General features: G+C 37.2%; 1 protein-coding gene across 15 annotated transcripts in view; it reads left to right on the forward strand.

Annotated features, from left to right (window-relative positions):
• RBFOX2 (RNA binding fox-1 homolog 2) overlaps positions 1–23378 on the forward strand; it is a 264510-nt gene that overhangs the window by 215898 nt on the left and 25234 nt on the right. For 11 of the 15 annotated variants that reach the window (XM_060112852.1, XM_060112856.1, XM_060112854.1 and 8 more), the window contains 4 exons: positions 8853–8999; positions 11073–11126; positions 20122–20214; positions 23033–23093. In XM_060112852.1, the coding sequence (XP_059968835.1) occupies positions 8853–8999; positions 11073–11126; positions 20122–20214; positions 23033–23093 (355 nt within the window). The remainder of the gene's footprint in view (positions 1–8852; positions 9000–11072; positions 11127–20121; positions 20215–23032; positions 23094–23378) is intronic. The other 4 variants (XM_060112853.1, XM_060112855.1, XM_060112867.1 and 1 more) reach the window with 1 other exon arrangement.

The following is a 23378-nucleotide window of genomic DNA, read 5'->3' on the forward strand; positions in this document are numbered from 1 at the left end:
CCATTTTGACTTTTATATATGGTCTGACCCACATATTGAATATGAACAAAAGTATTTGTCTACAATTGTGCCTGTATATAGTCTTAAACCAACTAAACATTCTGTGTTCTAATATTCTTTAGGGCTTAGAATCTAACATCCCAAAATTCTTTTTTCTTTTTTTAAAACTCTTTGTTTTGAAATAGTTTTAGACTTACAGTAAAGTTGCAAAAGGAGTACAGAAAGTTTCTCCATGTTCTTTACCTAACTTCAGATGTGAATATCTTACCTAGGTATAGTACAATTTTCAGAACCTGGCAATAAGAAGTGTTGGTACAGTATTATTAAGTAAAATATAGACCTTATTCAGTCACTAGTTTTCTGTTCTGAATCCAGTCCAGGATCCCACATTGCACTTAGTTGTCATGTCTCCTTATCCCAAAATATTTTAATCATCCTCAGCTTATATCTGAAGTAGTTCTAGGCTCTGAAGAACAGAGAAAGGAAAAAATCTTGTATTTATAGATTTGCTGTAAGATGATTAGCATGTCTCATTTCTGAGGTCTCTGCTTGTTCTACCTCAACCTTTCATGTATGCGTTGGAGAAGGGCTATAATGCAGGCTCTTCCTTCTTGAGACACTAAGGTTATTATTGAAAGCAAGCCTTGTTTCCCAAAATATTTTATACAAGTCAGCTCAAAACAAATATAGGCCTGTGTTGACCTATTTTGCTGCCTTCATTAAAATATGTGCATATAGTATTACAAGATTTTATTAAACACTTGTTTCAGGTTACTTTTGAATACATCCATCTAATTTTGCTTCCTCTAAAAGTACAGTAAATGGTGGTTGTGTCTGTGTGTTTTTAGGAATATAAAAAATAAGAACAGGAGAATTAATCATTTTGGAAGCTAGAAAGCAGATGGCCAATTAGTAACTAACTTAGACCCAAATGAGTTTATCCCTAAGCCAGTAGTGGGAGAAAGCTGAGAAATGATTCAGTTTATACCACAAAAATTTAAATTTCAGAAACATGACTCCAGGGACTTCCCTGGTGGTCCAGTGGTTAAGACTCCGCCCTTACACTGCAGGGGGCATGGATTCTATCCCTGGTCAGGGAACTAAGATCCCACATGCTGCATGGCAAAAATAATAAAAGTAATAATATAACCCAAAAATAAAATTTTTTTAAAAAACAGTTCTCTCAGAAACACGGCTCCAGTTAGATTTGGCAAACTCTTCTCTGGATAACCTAACTCAAGAGGAAGGACTTAAAGATGCATGAGTCAGGGGGTTCCCCAAGAAATTGCTTACCTAACTGAACCTAGAATGAATCACAAAGTCATCAAGCCCCTCTATCCCACCCACTCAGAACTTGCAGTCAGTTTTTAGCTACTTTCCCCACCTCAATTCTTAATTATGAACAAGACAACCAAGGATTACTAGATACCTGGGGAAAACCTACAACATGGAAAGTAGAGAATAAAAACTAACAAACAAAAAGAGAAATTTGGAAGAAAAGGAACCCCTTTCTCCTCAGAAATTACCAAAACAATAATTTATATCCTCAGAGAGATAAGAGAAGGTATTGCATCCACTAAACAAGAATGAAATGCTAGTTTTTGGTTTGTTTTTTTTTTTCTTTTTTTGGTACGCGGGCCTCTCACTGTTGTGGCCTCTCCCGTTGCGGAGCACAGGCTCCGGACGCGCAGGCTCAGCGGCCATGGCTCACGGGCCCAGCCGCTCCGTGGCATGTGGGATCTTCCCGGACCGGGGCACAAACCCACGTCCCCTGCATCTGCAGGTGGACTCTCAACCACTGCGCCACCAGGGAAGCCCGAAATGCTAGTTTTTGTTTGTTTGTTTGTTTTATTTTTGGTTGTGTTGGGTCTTCATTGCTGCGCGTGGGCTTTCTCTAGTTGTGGTGAGCGGGGGCTACTCTTCCTTGCAGTGTGCAGGCTTCTCATTGCGGTGGCATCTCTTGTTGCAGAGCACAGGTTCTAGGTGTGCGGGCTTCAGTAGTTGTGGCACGTGGGCTCAGTAGTTGTGGCTCGCGGTCTCTAGAGCGCAGGCTCAGTAGTTGTGGCACACAGGTTTAGTTGCTCTGCGGCATGTGGGATCTTCCTGGACCAGGGATCGAACCTGTGTCCCCTGCACTGGCAGGCGGATTCTTAACCACTGTGCCACCAGGGAAGTCCCTGAATTGCTAGTTTAAAAGGTGAGGGGAATGGGGGGTTCAGAGAAGAAAAATGAGCCCTTGAAATTAAAAACATGTCAACAAAATGAAAAAACTTCATTGGAAGGTTGAAAGATGAGATGGAAGAAAAAGAGGTCTCCAGTCTCTTATCCACAATTCCAAAATCTGTAAAATTCTGAAAGTCAATAATTTTTTCATAAGTTTGCAGCAAAACTCACAACATATGTATAGTCTTTATCACATTTATGTGAATATGCATATATTTTGCTACAGAAATATTACTGCTCTACATCTCATTGATAGTGTTACATACGGGTTTACACCATTACTGCCTTTCTAAAAATCCTAAAAATTCTGAATTCTAATATACATTTGGTCCCAAAGTTTTCAGATAAGGGATTAAGGACTGATATCCCAGAAAATAGAGCCAAAAAACAGAGAGATAGAAAATACAAGAGATAAGAAAGTTAGAGGATCAGTTCAGAAGATCCAATATCTAATAATACAAGTTTCAGGAAGAGAGAAAGACAAAATGTGTAGGGTAGGAGTCATCAGCAAAATAATTCAAAAAAGGTCCCAGGACTGAAGGATATTAATTTCCAGCTTAAAAGAGACCACAGAATTCTCAGAAAAATAGAACAGTATAAAACAAACCCACATTAAAGCCTGTCACTGTGAAAGTTTAGAGTCCTGGACATATTTGGATAATCTACAAACCAGAGCGAGTGGGGGAAAAGTCACATACAAGGAGACAGGAGTCATAATGCCTTCAGATTTCTCAACAACACTGGAAGCTAGGCTGCAGTTGAGAGTTACCTTTAGAATTCTGAAGGATTTTTCTTTTTTTCCAACCTAGAGTTCTATACCCAGTCAAACTGTCATTAAAATGGGAGGGTAGATGTTTTCAGACATGAATCAGATTCTCAAGAAAACTTAGCTAAATTTAATTTCCTCTTTTCCTTTTCTTCCCCTTCAGCCTCACAGAGGTGAAAATAAGAAATGAAGACACTCACAGATAACAAGAGGAAAAATAAATATCGGAGAAAATGGATAATCCGTAAATCAAAATATTATTCCTGAATTAATCAAGAGATTCCTTAGTATCTCAGATTATGTACTAAGTCTTACTATGATAGAGACTTAGAAAGTAATACTTCATCTTGTATTGCCCAGGGTTCTTTTTCAGACCATAACAGAACATTTGTTTACAATGTATAAATAGTTAAGATATTTCCATTGTTTCGTAGGGGAGTCAGAAAACTAAATCCATTTTCCAGTTACAAGAATTTTTAAAGGTCACTTAAAAATTTTTTTTTTTAGTCCTCACTTCTAGAATGAGGTTTTGAGACTTACAAATCTGATTTGCTCTTCAGTATCAAGTGCCCTGGGTTTCACCTCAATGAAGTAGCCCTCACTGGGGAGGCCAGGATGTCTGAAGAGTGGATGTATAGGCTTTAGTCACATGATTGCATTGAGCAGGACCACTGCTAGTCCTCACTGTAAACAGCCCACAGACTCCAGCCTCTTCTGTTTCATCCCCTGCCCAGTGAATCAGGTAGAACAGAAAATGACCACAGAAGGGAAAAACACGGAACCTTGGGAGGTTATTTATATAGTCAGTAAAGTTCCTCAGCAGTTAACAATAGAAAATAAAGCAAACCAGCACTGTATTGACTAAGATTTTTCTCAGAACAGTTTAACTGTCCACTTTTCACAAAGATACAGCCTTAAAAACTTCTATTTACTTCTGCTCTCTGATTTGTGTGTTTCAGTGATTAGTAATCTATAGTGAGGTAAACTTAAAGTTGCGAATGACAGATGGGAAATAGGATCTCATTTAACTACATCCAACGTATATTCCCTATTCCTATTTCCACTATGTACAGAGATCTGCTTTTCAGCCCCTTTGAATATCAGTTTAGTAGTTCTCTGGCTTTGTTTCCTTCATAAATGTCAGTGTGCCTTTGCTGGTTTTCTTTCCTCTCCTTTTCCTCCCCTTCATGGCCTGACCTGCTCCTGTTCCCTCAAGGCATAGAATATATGTCACCTCTTGTATAGCTTTCCCTGCCCCTTACCCCATGCCTACCTCCACCTTCAGGTGGGGGTCCTGAGAAAGTGGAGCATGGGATCCACACGTGTTCTTCATTCTAATGAGATAAAAAGAAGAGAGCATGAGTGCAGTGCTAGGAAGGGGGTAGTTTAGCATATGAAATTGGGCCACCTGGTTTTTAATTCCTACTCTGCCACCTAATATGTGACCTTGGGCAATGAACTTAACCTCTCCATGCCTTAGTTTCTGCCTTTGTCAATTGGAGGACAATAATAGTACCTGTCTCATAGATTACTGTGAGGATTGAAGAAAATAATACATGTAAAGTACATTCTAATATAGAGCTTAAGAACATGTACTCTGGAGCCAGGCTCCCTGTCTTCAAATCCCTGCTCCATTACTTAGGCAGTCTTTCTACTCCTCAGACTCCTCAGATGGTTGCTAACATCTCTGAGCCAAAAGTATCTCTGAATCAGATTCTTTTAGCTGAACAGAGGGTCAAAAAGAGGGAATCCATTCTGTGTCTTTAAAAAAAAAAACAAAAAAAGCAAAAGCTACTGTTAGGGTTGTTGAAAGAATCAAAATTAACATATGTAAAATACTTAGGCCAGCGTGTGACAAACAGTTAACACTATTTAAGTATTATTTATTATTGAAAGGTGTAGGTAAGTATGCACTCAAGAGTGTATGCACTCTACTCAGTGCTCCATGGTGACCTAAATGGGAAGGAAATCCAAAAAAGAGGGGATATATATATATATATATATATATATATATATATATATATATATATATATATATATACATGTAGCTGATTCACTTTCCTGTACAGTGTAAACTAACACAACATTCTAAAGCAACTATATTCCAATAAAAATTTTTTTAAAAAGTAATAGTTGCTGTTTTACAGGGAATTCCCATTTTTCAACAAAATTCAAAAAAAGAAGTGGAGAGAAGAAAGAGTCTGAGGTTGAAAGAGAGGAAAGCAAGTTAAAGCCATGATAGGATGCCACTACCTCCCACCCGAATAGTTAAAATGAAAATGACGATACGAAAAGCAGCTGGAACTTACACTCACTGCTGATGGAGTGTAAGTTAGTACAGCCACTTTGCAAAACTGGTAGTATCTTTGAAGCCTGAACTTAGACATATCCTTGATCCAACAAATCCAATCCTAGATGTCTATTCACCCAACAGAAATGCCTGCTCCTGTGCACCCAAAGATGTGTAACAATATTTATAGGAACATTATCCTTAATAGCCAAAAACTGGAAGCAGCTCAAATAAATTCTGTATGGTTATAAAACGTACAACAGTGTGTGTGTTATTATGATGTGTAAAAGAAGCCAGACACAAAAAAGTACATACTGTATGATTCCTTTTTTTTTTTTTTAAGTTCAAAAATGATAGAACTAATCTATGGAGTTAGAAGTCAGGATGGTGGTGATCCTTTGGCAGGGGAGTAGAAACTGGAGTGGGGCCCACAGGTGCTGCTGGAGTTCTGTGGCTTAATCTAATTTGATGGTTATGTGAGTATTTTCTTTGTGAAAATTCATGCAGCTGTATTCTTATGATTTATGCATTTGTTAGCTATGTATGTTAAACTTCAATTTATAAATGTATTTAAAATCAGAAGGCTTAAGAATTTTGGAAATAATGGTTCACTTTTTCTACTTGCTAAGTCTCCGGAGAATTAAAGATTTCATACTCTTAAATAATGTAGGTGTTCACCACAAGGCTGGAAAATTAACCAGTCTGGCTTCTTCTTCATCAATTGTGTCTTCTGGACTGTAAAATAATATTTTCAAGAACAGAAATTAAGTATCTCAGGCAACATACTTTGAAGTAATGGTTAGTTTTCATTTATCCTGCCACCTCACATACCCTTTTACAGACTACATAGTCTACATATATAAGCTATATATAAAACTATGGTTTGGAGCTAGAATCGGTCTTTTTAGATTTTCTCTGAGTGATAACACTGTCATCCTTCAGATCAGACCTGGTGGTTTTAAAGTTTGATTGAAGAAAGAATTTTATGTGATCCAGCTGTGAGATGTGAGAGGCAAGCTGGAAGGTGCTCGAATGAGCATCAGTTGTAATTGATGCTTGTGCTCGTTGCTTTGGTGTCCATGATGCTGCTTTTTAGTAACTTAGTGAGTTTTATCTTTGAATGGAATGTGTTTTGTTTAGTCTGCATTGTGCCCAGATTGAGGATTGAAAACCTTACACTTTCGCAGAACATGGCTTTGTAGCTCTTTCCTTTCCTGCTATTTTTGTACCATGTGAATAATTGCACAGCTAGGCCATCTGCGAGGCCTGAATGGAAGGAGATGAAAGCGGCCATCCCTTAGATTGACACTTGAAAAGCTGGTATACATTTGGAGTTCATTCCTGTTTATCCTTTATATGTTAAAGTCTCAAACTTCATTTCAACATGGTTCAAACATCTCTAAGCCAGAGGTATCTCTGGTTCAGTTTCTTTTAGCTGAACTCTGGGTCAGAGTAGGGGGATCCATTCTGTGTCACCCAGAATCTGCTAGAGGGACTCAGTTCTCATTCAATTGAGATAATAAGAACAGCAAGTTCCACTCGTGTTTTAAAAGTGTGTTGGTTTAATCATCTCAGTGAGCCATCCAGTTTGGCATGTGCTTCACAGGGAATAGTAAAAACATAAGGTTCTTTAATTGTCAAATTAATACTTCAAAGTAAATGTTTTTTGAATGCCTAGAATGTATCACACCTGTTAGGTATTTGTCAAAAGTATTTCTCAACATAGCAATTTTTTGAGGACTTACTGAAAAAGAATTAAATTAACACATGCCTAGGACATTGCAAAAGAGATTCATGATTAAAAATGCACACCCACACTCACCCATATTCTTTCACTATGGATATATACAAATCTAGCATTTATGGGTATGTAGTAGATTAGGCAGGGTCCCTTCAAGCCTTTCCCAACAGATTTTTCTAAATGCAACTTTGCTCTGGGCTACAGAAGGGTAGGTTCCCTCTGCTGAAGTAGCAGGAATCGCATAAATTAGGGAGGAGAGTACAGATTGGTTTCAGAGTAAGAAGCTTCTTCAGTTTTTGAGCAAAGGGCCCTTTGTCACTAGGTGTCTCCTCTTCATAAATAATATTACAGTACTTTGGTAACCCAGTAGTCATAAACCCTGGAACTAATAGAGGGAATGAAATATAAAAATATTCCCTTATTTCCTGAAATGATGGACCAGAAATACTGGTATCTCCACAACTATTATACCATAGACTCTTTATTTTCAAAATGGAAAGATCTCAAAAATAGGAACTTCGGGCTTCCCTGGTGGTGCAGTGGTTGAGAGTCCGCCTGCCAATGCAGGGGACACGGGTTTGTGCCCCGGTCCGGGAAGATCCCACATGCCACTGAGCTGTTGGGCCCGTGAGCCATGGCCGCTGAGCCTGCACGTCCGGAGCCTGTGCATCTGGAGCCTGTGCTCCGAGAGGCCACAACAGTGAGAGGCCCGCGTACCGCAAAAAAAAAAAAAAAAAAAAAAAAAACAACTTCTATAAGAATCTAAGAACAAAGTACTATTTTTATTTTTTACATTTATTATTCTTTTATTTATTTGTTTGTTTGTTTATTTATTTATGGCTGTGTTGGATCTTCGGTGCTGCACGCAGGCTTTCTCTAGTTGCGGTGAGCGGGGACTATTCGTTGCAGTGTGTGGGCTTCTCATTGCGGTGGTGGAGCACGGGCCCTAGGCACGCGGGCTTCAGTAGTTGTGGCATGCAGGCTCAGTAGTTGTGGCTCACAGGCTCTAGAGTGCAGGCTCAGTAGTTGTGGCGCACGGGCTTAGTTGCTCCGTGGCATGTGGGATCTTCCCGGACCAGGGCTCGAACCCGTGTCCCCTGCATTGACAGGTGAATTCTTAACCACTGTGCCACCAGGGAAGTCCCAATGTACTATTTTTATATCTTGTTTTCCTAATGTATCTCCATGTGATCTTTTTTTATTTATTACTATTTTTTTTTGGCTGCATCAGGTCTTAGTTGCGGCACGCAGGCTCTTCATTGTTGTGCATGGGCTTCTCTCTAGTTGTGGTGTGCAGGTTTTCTCCTCTCTAGTTGTGGCACATAGGCTCCAGGCCACAAGGGCTCTGTAGTTGTGGCCCTTGGGCTCCAGAGCGCATGGGCTCTGTAGTTTGTGGCACGTGGGCTATAGTGCGTGAGCTCAGTAGTTGTGGCCCACGGGCTTAGTTGCCCCATGGTATGTGGGATCTTAGTTCCCTGACCAGGGATCGAACCCTCGTCCGCTGCATTGTAAGGTGGATTCTTTACCACTGGACGACCAGGGAAGTTCCTCTCCATGTGATCTTGAGCAAGTCACTTAGTGTTTCTAGTATCTCCCACTTTACTAATGTACTATAAATATGCAAAAGACCAAAATTTTTTGGTAAACTATAGCATTTTGAACACAGATAACATCTTTGTTTTTTTTCTCTTTGAAAGGACAGCTGTAATTTTTGTTTAAAGACACACTGTTTGAGAATGATTGGGGTGGGGGAGGACTTCAATTATTTTATGTAATTCTTGTGAAATAATTGTATTTATTTTTCCCTTAATGTTGTTTATTTCTTTGCTTAGCAGACAGAAGGGGGCGCACAGACAGAAGGCCAGCAGTCACAGACGCAAAGTAGTGAAAATTCAGAGAGTAAATCTACCCCTAAACGCCTGCACGTCTCTAATATTCCTTTCCGCTTCCGGGATCCTGACCTCCGGCAGATGTTTGGGGTAAGTCTCTGAAGTCCTTTTATGGTTTTACAGTGAAAATATAATTTAACTCACCAGATGTATTATTAGTCATTACTACTTTAGGATAAAATTACAAGTATGTTGAGAAAGATCCTGAGGTAAATCATTATTTTCATCAGCCTTTAGAAACTTTCCCATCACCTGGCCTATTCTAGACATTATCTTTGCAAATTCTCACATACATAAGATGACTCCACAACCCAGTTTGCCTGGGACTGAGGGGTTTCTTAGGACGTTCAGAAAACCCAAGCGCTGAAATCAGGACAAGACAGTAATCCCTGCCTTTCAAAGGGTTATGAATTAAGTAAAATAATATCTGTGATCTAAAATCAGGTATAGGGGGTTAGTTTGCTGCCTGGCATGTTCTTCCAGCTGTTTACTTCCTCCCAGAATCGCTGTCATGAAAACAAAGTATAATAGCAAATATTTATGTTACTCAGTAATGAATGGCTACTGAGAATCTTAATTCTTTTTTTGGGCTAAGGTGTTGTTGCCTGTTTTAATTTGATCAAACACTTAACTTGAACTAGGAGTAAGAAATAATTGATTTTTGTTTTAATTATTTGGATAACAGCTTAGTGCTTTGTCAGAAAAGCAAATGCCCTTCTTTAAGTCTCGGTTGTGGCCACTTCATGGTGACAAGACCCTGGAGCAGAGTTCTGTCACTTACAGCTAACTTCCTGGATGTGTTTTCTACACCAAAGGCAAGGCCAGGGTTGAGATTTAATGATATTTTTGAAGCACTGGAAGAGCTTTTCAACATGAAATGGTAGCCAGCTATTCTCCAGCTCTACAGAAAAGAGAGCAACAGAAAATATAAAGGGCAACATAAAGAATTTAGGTTATGGGACTTCCCTGGTGGCACAGTGGTTGGGAGTCCGTCTGCCAATGCAGGGAACACGGGTTCAAGCCCTGGTCCGGAAAGATCCCACATGCTGTGGAGCAACTGAGCCTGTGTGCCACAGCTGCTGAGCCTGTGCTCTGGAGCCCTCAAGCCACAACTACTGAGCCCACGTGCCACAACTACTGAAGCCCGCATGCCTGGAGCCCGTGCTCCACAACAAGAGAAGCCACTGCAATGAGAAGCCTGCGCACCGCAGCAAAGAGTAGTAGTTATTTAGGTGTTGTGTTTTTAGCTTTGTTTGATTTTCCAAATGTTAAAATATTTAACTAATTTCGAAACAAAGTTATTATTTTAAATATTCTAGGTGATGTTTATTGCAGAAATATTGAAGTGGCAAATAAATATCGATAGAATCATCCATAATGTCCATGAATGTTTGGTATGCTGGAAAATAGCATGTAGCCTATAGAGATAACACATATATATTTATTGATTTGGAAAGTTATTCATAGTATATTAAGTTTAAGAAAAGTAAACACACACGCGCCTAAGGAAAAGCTGGGAAGGCTGTGTACCAAAATGTTAAGATGTTGGGACTGCAGATGATCTTCATTTTTTGTTTTCCCTTTTCCTTTTTGTTTATCTATATTTTCTATTTTTTGTCCAGTAAATGTGGTTTACTTTTATTAATTAAAAAGAAAAAAAAAGGAAGGACTTACCTGTTGGTCCAATAGTTAAGACTCAGAGCTTCCACTGCACGGGGCATGGGTTCGATCCCTGGTCAGGGACCTAAGATCCTGCATGCCGTGGGAGGCGTGGCCCAAAAAAGAAGAAAGGGAAGAACAGCCATCAATAGTATATCTTTCTACTTACGATTTCAAAAGTTAGAGATGTAGTTAGGAAAACCCCCAGTTCTTGTCCATGTGAAGAAGCATGTAATACGGTGACGCTGTGAATAACTTCTGAAAACAGCTTCCACTATAAAGAGGTGAATAATGCATGAGTGAGTGAATTAAAAAAGGAAAAATTATCAGCTCAATGATGAGGAAAAATCAACAACTGATATTGGGACCTACCAACAAATAGAAACATGGATGTTAAATAAGTAGTTTAAAGAAAAAAAAACACCTCTTCCTCTTTCAGAAGAAAGTAAAGTATATGGATAAAAAGCTGAACATGACTAAATGTTTTTATTTTTGTCTCTGCAGCAGTTTGGCAAAATCCTAGATGTAGAAATAATCTTTAATGAACGTGGCTCTAAGGTAAGCTCCATTTCAGTGTTGTGTGCTTGGTTTCTTTTAGTTTTGTTTTATTTAAAATAGTAAATAGAAAACTTAAGCTGTTTTTCAAGCCTGCAAAAAGTATCCCAATGTTGTAGCTTGATTAGATTACCTTTAAACATAAGCCACTGCGTGGCCAAATTTTTCCTAAATCTTTCTTAAATTGGGAGAGTGATGGTGTAGAAACGAGAGAGGTTTGAGGGGAGAGTATGGCCGTAAGGAAGAAAAGCTGTAGGAGATGTCAGTCCTTTCTCAGATTTAAATTTGGCCTAAGCTTCTTATTGTAAAGGACGAGAGAGAAGACTGGAAAAAAGTGAAATTCTGTGAGAATTCTAGTCTGAATTCTACCAGAACAGTTCAGCTTTAAAAAATCGAACTTCAAAATGACATACTTAGAACAAATTTAATATTTCAGTTATTCAGTTGACTTGTTCTCTTTGTTCAGTAAATTCTGACAAAGCTTAAAAACAGGAAGTAGTGACTCAGGTATTCACTGTGGATTTCCTCCTTTAAGTTATACCCAGATAGGCAAGCTTCAGGACTGAGAGTCACTTCAATTACAAATACAGTGAGTTGGGGGTTTTTTGCATGAGGATGAACATAATAATTTACTGTTTTAAATTCCCAATCTGTATGATTTAGAATTTTTATGCACTAAAATAAGCAGCAGTGCTTTTAGGAATGAAGGAATTGTAAAGTCTTATAATGGTATTGTGAAAAAATATTTGATGAACTGAATTTCAGAAAGTTTTATTTGAGAGTTTTCTTCTTCCTCAACAAATGGAATACACTCCACAGACACAATCAGCTGTGGGCAGGCTTGTAAATATTTACCTTGCTATGTTCAGTTCTACTTGCATTTTTAGGTTAGACCAGTTTTTGAAATTAATTTTCATTTGGTCATCCCTACTGAACTTTGAAAATAGCCCTTGGCTATGATTAAATCTCTAAGAATGTAATTTGAGAAAAGCTAAATAAAGTAAATAAATAAGCTAATATTTACCTCTCTTAATTTCCTACTCCAAATTCACCATACTTGGGGAACTAATAACATATCTACACAGTTATATATACTTCCTGCCCCCATCTGTACTAATACAAATGTTTGTGCTTTCCTAATGCTTCTGATTATTATTCCCTTCCTTTATAGAATGCATCAACACTAAAAGTGTTTAATTCTGACTATAATAATTATTTGTTAATTATTAAAGAGGTAATTATACTCTAAGCTTTCAGTTTTCAGTTAAAACAAAAAAAGATTAATTATGCCTATACAGAACTTTCTCCAGCACTTAACTTGGTAAGTATTTTTAAAGTGAAATCTATTCAAACTGTAACCAGTAAAACTGTTTATACTTGTAATTTCCTCACAGTGGATTTCTGTTCTTTTGTTGTATAGTTTGCTGTTATTTTTTTGTGAACTTTTTAGATACAAGGTAGAAAAATGACAATGGTTTAGAGATGAGAAGCACATGAATGTGAAATAAATACGTGAAGATTATTGACCACACTGTTTATCTGAACCAGTAGTTTAAATGTTTTTGGTTTTAAGTGTTTGCACTTAAAACATTCTTAGCTAGACTAACAACCGGAAGCCCAATAAAATTCTATCAGGCATTGAGGACTTTGCTCCTTACCAAGAAAATAATTTGATTGAATTCTTGTGAAGCAAAGGAAATTGATCTTTCTAAGGCTTCTTTCATTGACTTCAAGGATTTGCCTACTACCAAAAATTTTTTAATTTACCCGATTCAATTGCTCCTCCCCTGTAATTTTCATTTTAAAATGACACAAGCCTTCCTTTTCTCTTTGGGGAATCGAACAGTATACGCTGCCTCTCTCAGCTTGATGCTGTGTCCTCACTGCCCTGTTTTCTTTGGGCTGCTGAAGGGTAGACAGACTGTGTACTAATTGGAAAATGTTTTTAAAACAAAGCACAGAATTCAGAATTGCCTTGGACCTGCCTTCTAGAACTGATACAAAAACCTGTCTTCATCCTTTGCCCTTCTTAACTGCTACCTAAAGTTCTTAGCTGGAATGGGCTCATTAATAGAGATTTATTTTGGAGTCAAAACCTAGATGCATCTTCTGGGATCCACCTGAGATAAATTAATGAGTACTTTTCTTTTTGTAAATTAAGTTTAGTTTCTCATTACTTTTGTGTCTGGGGTTGACTATAAAATTACAACATGTCTTGAAAGGAGCCAGAGAAAAGGAGACTTATATGGTCCTATTGTTTAGCTAAGGATTGCTCAGTCTTTTAACAGAGTGCTTTTCTGTACAGAAATTAGCTTTACTGAATTTTTTCTGAAGCAATAATGGAAAACCTGACAAGTTTTTAGAGATAAGTAATACTTACATGTAAAACAGTATTTAACCAAGTGACTGCAAAACAAAAAGCAACTCTTTCTTACCATGTCTTATTTTTTATGAGATCGTTGGCCCTGGGTTTGAGAATATACCCCTTAAAAACATAAGGGAACACTGTCTTGCTGCCATGCCCATTCCTTCCCTGCCTGCTAGTAGTCTACCTTTCCACCTTGCCTGGAGAGTAGAATTTCTGTGTTCCAGAAAGTAGTTGTTTCTTTGTTGTTGACTATTTTCCTCTTTTCTTCTTTGACCTTCATATTCTGAATTTGGTTTTCATGAAATGAATTTATTTCGTTTACATGCATATACATACATACATATTTATTTAAATTATTTCATGTGATTTTTGAAAATTTTCTTTTTAGTCCCTACTCCTTTGTAAAAACATAAAGTCAGCTGTATTTAGTTTTCTGTGATTAACTGAAGCAAAGACAGACTATCCTTTTGAAAATGTTTAATTAAGATATGTGATGAAATGATACCCCTTCCAAAAAGTTAACTAATGTACCCATATAGAATCTAGAAAATGATTAAACAGATATGCATAGCATTATTGATTCTCCAGATTTCACCAGTCGTGACAAAGTAGTTAATACAAACAGTAAGAAGTTAGTGTATAGGGAGAGTGGCCATATATCCTGGTTTATCCAGGATAGTCCCAGTTTATACTTGTTGTCTTAGCAATTAATAATGTCCCCTTTCTCCCTCAAAGTATCCTAGTTTGAACAATAAATTATATTGTCATTCTCCTTATAGATCCTTTGAGTAACAATTTTTAAAAAGCACCCTTTTGGGGCTTCCCTGGTGGCGCAGTGGTTGAGAGTCCGCCTGCCGATGCAGGGGATACGGGTTCGTGCCCCGGTCTGGGAAGATCCCACATGCCGCGGAGAGGCTGGGCCCGTGAGCCATGGCCGCTGGGCCTGTGCGTCCGGAGCCTGTGCTCCGCAATGGGGGAGGCCACAACAGTGAGAGGCCCGCGTACAGCAAAAAAAATAAAAATAATAAATAAATAAATAAATAAAAAGCACCCTTTTAAAAACCATTATAAAAGAAAAACATGACGTTTAATGAGAAGTAGGGGGGAAAGCATACATAGTTCATTAAATGGAATATTCACAATATTCTCATGTATTTCCTTCCTTTTTTCTTTTTTTCTCACATAGAATCTTAAACAGAACACTAAACAGTGGTCACCTAGTTCAACAACCAATACTCTTGACCTTGTACTGTCTGCTAGACACTTTTAGTAACTGAGCACTTGTTGTTTTCAAAAGTTTATTTCACTATTGAAATTCAGACCTTCCACCATCCTGTTCACTATCACCCAGTCCCATAACATTTTGTTTGTGATAATTATCAAGCTTATTTTAAAAAGAAATACACAGATTCTAACATTTATATTTTCCATAAAGTTTTGTCAACATACTTTGAGTATAGTTGTCACTTTTGAAGGGACACGTTTTATAAATATTGAATGTATAGAAGCTCTCCTTCTTCACACAGTGTCAATTATCAAGTCCTCTAAAGGACTGCAGAATAGAGCACAGCAACAATTATTGAGATTTCTAGCAGATTTTTAGTTAATGTGTTTGCATTACTTCTCTCAGGTGGATTTCTGGAATGATGGGAATCTGGGTTTGGGTTAAGCTTATGTTTAGGCTGGAGTTAGGGAAGATAAAACCTCTATTCCCATTCCTCAGACACAAGAAATATGTTGTAATTTCTCTCCTATTTCCCTGGCTTTTGATTTTATGCAAAGGGAAATTATTTCTTTCCAAATATAGTCAAAAGATTGTCTTTGAAATTGCACTGAGTTAGGCCTTTGTGATTTTCAGGAAAATTTGATGGGTAATGCTGAGATGAAATGTTTTTCATTATTCTTAAAACTGAATTAACAGTGCATGTATTTCCAAAAGTCTTAGTTTATTTTCTTTTGCTACCATTTTATGGGTTTTAGTTTTATTTTTCTTTTATTTATTTTTTAATTTCTGTGTTCTGGCCATACCCAGGAGAACCTTCTGGTTTTGATTTCTCCCTTAAAAGTTACATGGTAAATTTTCTTTCTCATTCTTCTGAGATGGAAAAATTCAAAAGATTATACAAATTTAAAAATATTTTTACAATGCTCATCCTGTTACTTGTTATTTTTTACTGCAGTCTGAGGCCAGACTAAAAAGGTGACAGTTATTCGGCTCCTGTGTGCCCTTGATGACAAATGGATGTCAAGGCAGATAATAAAATTTTTGTCACACTCTGTAGAAGTTTTAACCATGACCATGTACCTGATAAACACAGCATCCCTCAATTTCCAAAAGACAACTAAGATAGCTGGTAAATTGTGAATGTAGCACTGGTGTATTTAAATTGTTAACATAGAAGAACTTTGGGAGCTGAGAACTTTAGGTAAGAGTGTAAAGGTGTAGACCTTCATTGCCCAGTGCAGTGACCATGTTGACCGTTTGAAATGTGGCACATCTCTAAATTGAAATGTGCTTTAAGTGTAAAATAGACACCAATTTCAAAGACTTAGCTCAAAAAAGAATGTTAAACATCTCACTCATAATGGTTTCATAATGATGCCATGTTGCAATTATAATATGTCGTATATACTGGGTTAAATAAAATACATTATTGAGATTAATTTCACTTGTTTTTACTTTTTTAATGTAGCTAGTAGAAAATTTGAAATTATATATGTGGCTCATGCTATATTTTTATCGGATAGTGCTGGTATAGACAGATGTTGCAACATCATTTTTTTTAATTTAAAAATGAAAGTTTACTTTTTGTTTATGTTTTCTTTATCTTCTTACATACCTGAAATATGTACTGTTAAGGGTCTGACTTTGTAGCTATTCAGACTGTTATTATGTTTCCCTTTTTGATACCTTGTATGATCATTTTGAAGCTCTTCTAAGGAAACTGTGTTAGGTTTAGACATAATTGTATTAAATTTTTTTCAAAGCAAGAGATCCAAATGACCAGAATTAATGTGAATTAGATTTCCAAGAATAAGGGAACATTAAACATAATTTCGTGGAAGAGAGTTTTCCTATTAGTAACTTTTTACGTCTGTGAATATCCTTGGCTCAATTTCTGGCACATTTTCAAAAGTGCTAAATTTTATTGAAGAAACAGTACATTAAAATTTTTTTCAAGCCTTATTTGAGTTAATATTCTTAAAACCAAGTTGTAAATGTGACAGATAAGCAAGCAGGAAGTGGAGTTGATGGAAAACCACCTGTTTGAAGTTTCAACTCAAGAGAAAAGTATTTAAGGACAATACTCCAAAAATACTGGTTATGCTTCTCACCTTCCTAATCACAGACCTTAATTCTGAGAGGTATATACTAATTTCCTAGTGCTTCTGAACAAATTATCACAAACTTGGTGGCTTAATACCACACAGATTTATTATCTTACAGTTCTGGAGGTCAGAAGTCCAAAGTGGGTCTCACTAGGCTAAAATCACAGTGTTGGAGGGCTGTGTTCCTTCAGGTGGCTCTAAGGGATGCTCCATTGCATGCCTTTTCCAGCTTCGGGAGGCAGCCCACATTCCTTGGCCTATAGCCCCCTTCCATCTTCAGAGCCTGCGACAGCCAGCCCAGCCTTTCTCAGGCTGCTACACTCTCCAATTCTGACTCTCCTCTTTCCCTCTTTCACTTCTAAGCACCTTTGCGATTACATTGGGCTCATCTGGATAATCCAGGATAATCTCCCTATCGCAAGATCATTAATTTAATCACATCTGCAAAATCCCTTTTGCCATGCAAGGTAACATATTCACAGGTTCTGGGGATTAGGACATGGACAACTTTGGGGGGGCTGTTATTCTGCCTGACACAAGGTCTATTTATCTTCGAAGGAAAGAAAGAAATCCTATTACATCTGTGTTTCTTATCAGGAGTCCCAAAGTATCAACAAGGCCTTCTGCCTCCTCTTACGCTAGTAAATATGCCTGCAAAGATTGCTTCATTTTTATGTCTTTGGTATCTTGATTAGCATTTCCTTTAGTTTATAAGCACCTTTCCTTATAAAACACTTTTAAAGCATTTAAAAGTGAAATTTTTTTCCAGAATACTGAAGTTATATTGAAAAAATCTTACACAAGCAGACTTTAATGTTAAACTTTGTCATATGCTGACTGTAAGATGCCAGCACGTATGATACCACGCAGCCATTGTGTCACAGATGGTCCATCAACACATTAAAGAAAGAAGGGTCATAGAACACATTTAGCAATTAAATTGGAAAGAGAAAATTAGAAGAATTGTAGGACTAATATAGTTTAGTAAATAGAATACTGAATATTGGTTTCAGAGCTTAATTTCTAATTTTCTCACCATTAGCTGTAGGAAAAAGCTTCATGGGAGGAAGAAGACCTTGTTGGTGCTCTGGGCCTTGTTGATGCTTGAATACTTTACCTCAGATTGGCTCAATGTCTTTACTTTCAAAAGGAAACCAACAGGTTTATCCTTTCTACCCCATGGGTGCATTTAAAAGACACACAAGTATGTGTGTATGTATGTGGGTGTGTGTAGTCATTATGCTAAAATTAAAAACTTGTATATTAGCCTCTACATAATCTGCTGTCCAACCACTAGTTTATAATTTATTAATTTAACCCAGAGCATAAAATGTGTGAGGCTGTGACAATCAGTTGAAATACAGCTTATAGAACTTATAAAATGTGATATAATTCTCGTCACTATCTGTAACCTTATTTAAAAGGTTTAACTTTCCTATTGGAGGATTCTCCAGGATCGGAGAGCTGGCTTCCTGTCTTCATCAGATGCTAGTGTAGATGACAAATGGAATAATTAATTAGTAACTTGCCCTTGTACACCTTGAGTTGTCAAAGTGGCTATAACATGTTGATATCAAAATTTGATTCTGAAAATGTGTTCCCATTGATATTTTCAACACATGTACATTTTTAAGGAACACTTTGAATTAAAATTACCCATAGTATTCCGTCCTAAGCTACATATATTTTTTAAAATTTCTGTCAGCTTAGCATTTCACTTCTAGATATCCAAATTGAAGGTAGAGATAATCCACTGGAATCCTCTGTGGATTGCCACCCAACCATGTAGTCATTTAAATGCTGAGAAATCAGATCCTTCAGAATGATGGAGTTGCTTTTATAAAATCTTATTGAGCAATACACATTATTTACCATCTCAGTTAAAAATATGTTTTGTATATATAGGAGTACTCATGGTATTAATAAGCAGCAAAGCAGAACTTCAGTGAAAGTAAAGTGTTCAGGTTATCCTACAATGGAATATTCAAAATATGCTAGAGGGACAGTGAAGCTATTGAGACATGAGGACTGTCTCAGAAAATTCTAAGAAGTTACCACTCTACAGATATAAATAGCTTGAGAAAACTTTATAGTTGCAGAGTGGAAAGATAAGGACAGAGCACCTAGAATGAAACTGACATAATGCTTTGTGAAATAGTCCTGTAGTATACAGTAAATCCTGCTGGTGTTGAAATTGATAGAGTAATAATGACTCAGGCAGTCTTTTCAGATTTAATGTGAGCCAAGGAGTAGAGTGGGTTAACTCCCGGTCTTCTGCTTTTTCTATTTAATAAATTAAAACTCCATGGTTGGTTTGTTTGTTTTTCAGCATCTACAATGGACAAATAAATTAATCCTAACTCAGAGTAGCAACTGTATTGCTGTTTTATGGTATTCTTTTCCTATTAAATAGTATGCAACTGATGTCACTAACATAGATCTCATTCCTATTGCCTTTTTGACTATTCCTTTTTCTCTCTGCATATAGAAAAAACGAATACATTTAGTAGCAGATGTAGGCTTCAACAAAATTTAGGCAAAGTTGGGTAAGCAATTTTCTGAAATTCAGCTGAACATATTTTTACTCTTGAGTGTCAGTCTGGTTGTTTAAAATTCACATTGAAGAAAAGTCCTAATTGACCACTGCTTAGTGGTATCTTCGTTTGCTTAGACAAACGTGAGTGCTCCCCTCTTCCACACCCAGTACCCACAGAATCAAACGTGAACACTATATCGTAAATTATACCATTCCCAGAGGCGTTGATGGTGCTACAAGCAACAGGCAAAGTGAGGCTAAAACGATTAGACCGCCTCCAAACTCATTATACAAGGTTTGCACCTAAATAGAAAGTTTCATGTAGAAGTTACTGGGGAATAATAGATTTAATTATTTTTTAGTATTATATGAAAGGATATGTATGTTAGCAGAATGAAATAAGAAAGGTAGGATTTTTTAAAATGTTCAGATTCTCAGTTGAATAGTTTGACCCGAGTAACTCTATGCCTTAATTTTGGTCTGGCCTCACATGCTTTATGTTTTATTTTATTATTGTTATTATTGTTGTTAATTACATTATTATTATTATTATCATCGCTACTACTACAGTTCTTTATTCTTTTATTGGATTTAATTTCCCTTTACAAAATATGCATGGACCAAAAATGTGACTTTGGGAGAGTATTGCTGAGTTGTTGCTGATGTCAGTTTCATACTGTGATATTTTTTTTTCTATTTACCAAGAGATCAGTATTTCAATATAACGATGTGCATGTTTTCCCCCCTTCTCCCGCTGCATGCAGGGATTCGGGTTCGTAACTTTCGAGAATAGTGCTGATGCAGACAGGGCCAGGGAGAAATTACACGGCACCGTGGTAGAGGGCCGTAAAATCGAGGTGCATGTCTTCAATAATTCAATTTCTGGTTTATATTTTTATTTCTCTTTTTATGTATTGCCTCACTTATTTCACATTTGGAACCCTGTCTTGTTTGTGTTTTTGTGTCTCTGTGTCCTTCACCTCCTTGCACTAAAATGCGTAAAAGTAACACCTCTATCCTTCTCCCCCCCTCCCATTTTTTGGTTGTTTTGGGGTTTTAATTTTGATTTACCTGTGTGCGAATGTATGTGTATTTGTTTTTCATTTAGTTTTTTCCTCCAAAATGTTCATCCTTCTACTCTCTTGATTTTTTTCCTTTGCTTCAGTTTGCGAGACTCTGAATTCCTCTAATCAGGCCAAAATAAAACTAACTTTTAAAATGTCTAAAAACTACCCAATTTAGAAATGTGTCCTATAATGAATCAAGGGGCCAGCCAATATCCTCTCTCTCTTGGGAGGCCAGTTCGCCTCCACATGCGTGTGACAAGTAAAGAATAGAAGATCATAGAGGTTGGGGGCGGGGAGGAAAGAATCAAAAACTAATGTGGTTTTTAAATATATTTAATATCTAGAATTTCAAAAGCTACTGGATAAAATCCTCCAACAGAGGGTTGGGTGGCTGCCTGTAGAACGTACTAGTACTGTGAGTGAGTCGGCCACCTGGTGCTCACCAGCCCTTTTCATAACGCAGTGAAGGTTAACTGGCTCCTTTCCCCTTTCCCAGTTTTTAAAAGTATGAAATATAAAAGCCACCATCTTGAGTAAGATGTCTGCATATTTTGCTTTTTTTTTCCCCCTCCCTTTCCAATGGTTTAGCATTTAGGGCCCTTCACTTGACTCACTCTTTCCATGGTAACTATACACAATGCTGGCGATGGTGCCCGTTGGCGGTAAGTGAAACAAAAGCACTAGAGAAGAAGCTTTTTTAAAATGTTATTACAAACAAATAAGAAAGAAAAAGTCCATCTGCCATCTCACATTAACACTACAAAATGTGATTTGACTTGCTCCTCTTCCTTTTCCTTTCCCCCTTTTATTTTCAATGCTATTGAGTAATGCCGCCTGGACTTTGGATGTACACATTGTTTTGTAGCAGTCTGAGCTGTTTGAGTACTGACGTCATGGTGATTTTTTCCCCTTGCACATCTTACTCAGAGTTACTGAACTCCAGTTTGGCTGGTTTTATTAATGCACTTCCTGCCCCCCACTTCCTTTCCTCCTTTTCCTCTTTCCCAGACCTCTGTTTGTAGCTATGACTGTTCTTTCTTTGCCCTTGACAGCTCTCTCTCCTGCCCGTGACAGCCTTCCTGACTTTCTCTCTTCTCTTTCCCCGCTTTTTTGTTCTCCTTACCCAAGCTCTCTTCCTACCCTTTGCCCTAGTCCTTCCCCACCCCTTCTCTGTTCTGTGCAGCTATTGGTCTCTTTTGCTGACTGGTGGTTTCTGATTGGTTCTGGCCATTTTTCCTTTAAGTGCTTGGGTGCTTTCTGCTTTAGCAGCTAGTGGAAGCTCTTGCCCCATTCTAATCGGTGTCTGTGAGAGCATCGCTCTTCACTTTCTCCTGTCTTTCCAAAATTGATTGTTTTTTTCTTTCTTTTATTTGTGTGTGTGTGTTTTTTAACTGCATGCTCTCAGTCTCATCATTGTTGTATCCCATTCTTTCTTTTAAATGTGAAATGTTGATATGATTTGGTGGGTCAAACTAGAGTAAATGGAGTTTCCAGCTCTTTTCCTCATGTAGGAAGATCATCACTATACAAATCCTGAAAGACATATTAAAACATTTTTGGTTCCAATTCTACCTAAAATTGATGTGGTTTTTTTTTTTTTTGGTAACAAATTTATCACTATTCAAATTTAACATAATATAAATTCCCAGAGCAAAATAAGACATACTATATTTTGTATGTTTTATAATTCTTTAAAAACTGGCCTGTTTTTATATACCTGACAACATAGTATATAACCAGGTTCTATGGTAAGGCTTTACCCTCCCTGCAAGAGCTTTGAGGCTGGTTCTGACGCTGGGCTGCAGTATCCTGGCTTCTAAGCTCCATTCATCTTTTCTTCATCAGCACCATCTTTGTAGCGTCTACTTACCTTACCACTGAGAATGCTTTAATTATGCCGTTCTGTAATGAGGGTAGAGAGTACCATAAAACAAAAGAAACATAAGCTTTATTTTTTGAATTCTTTTAAGTGCCTGATTTAAAGGCCTTATGAAAACTTTCCTCTTAAATGAATAGGCCACGTAATCTAGAAAATTGAAAATGGTCCTGAAGTCTGTCAACATGAGAATCTAAGTTCCTATGTTTGTTTACTGACCTCAAACAGTAAAATCTCATACAAGCATATATAAAAAGCTGAACATCAGAACAGGTAAACACCACAGATTTTTTTTCCTGTCTTCCTATAAATTTATTTCCTGACCAATGTAGCAAGCCTCTGTTTTGTTAATGAACTTCAAAAGTTCACGTGCACACAGAGCTGTTTCCAATTACTTTTTTCCATATTTTCTCAATGCAGAGACTTCTCTGTTTAAAAGATCTCCAAAGAACTTGCAGATGTACTTTTTCTTAGGAGGCCTGGATGGTAAAGTTGTCCTAGTTTTCCATTTGGAGACCAGGAAACTGCATTTTACTCTTGTTAGCCTCATTTAATGAACACTTTAATTAAAATACTATTATTAATATTTTATATTGTTACATTAATTATTTAAATCAATTGTCTCTGAAATTTACATTTTAAACTGAATGCTTTGTTATTGAATGAGCACCTCCATATTCCCTAATGTGGTTTACTTCCTCCCTGCCCCTTCTTTCTACTTTGTATCTGTAGGTGAATAATGCTACAGCACGTGTAATGACCAATAAGAAGATGGTCACACCATATGCAAATGGTAAGAGGTTACAAGTCATCTTCGGAAAGATGTCGTTTATTCTCTCACAAACATCAAAGGCTTTTTCTTGATTTCAGTCTTCAGTTTGTTTCGTGTACGTTGAAGTATTTTCTTTACCTAGTAGAGTTCATTTTTATAAATTACTTTTTTTTTTAGTTTTTTTAGTTATTAAGGTGTTATAGTCTCAGTAAAGTTCATTTTATACAGTGCGAACACATCATTTAAGGTTACCTATTAACCCGTTAGGCCCCCCGCGGGCACCCTCTTTTTGTAGCTGCTGTAGTT

This window comes from Mesoplodon densirostris, chromosome 11 (genome assembly GCF_025265405.1).
Source record: "Mesoplodon densirostris isolate mMesDen1 chromosome 11, mMesDen1 primary haplotype, whole genome shotgun sequence".
NCBI lineage: Eukaryota > Metazoa > Chordata > Mammalia > Artiodactyla > Ziphiidae > Mesoplodon > Mesoplodon densirostris.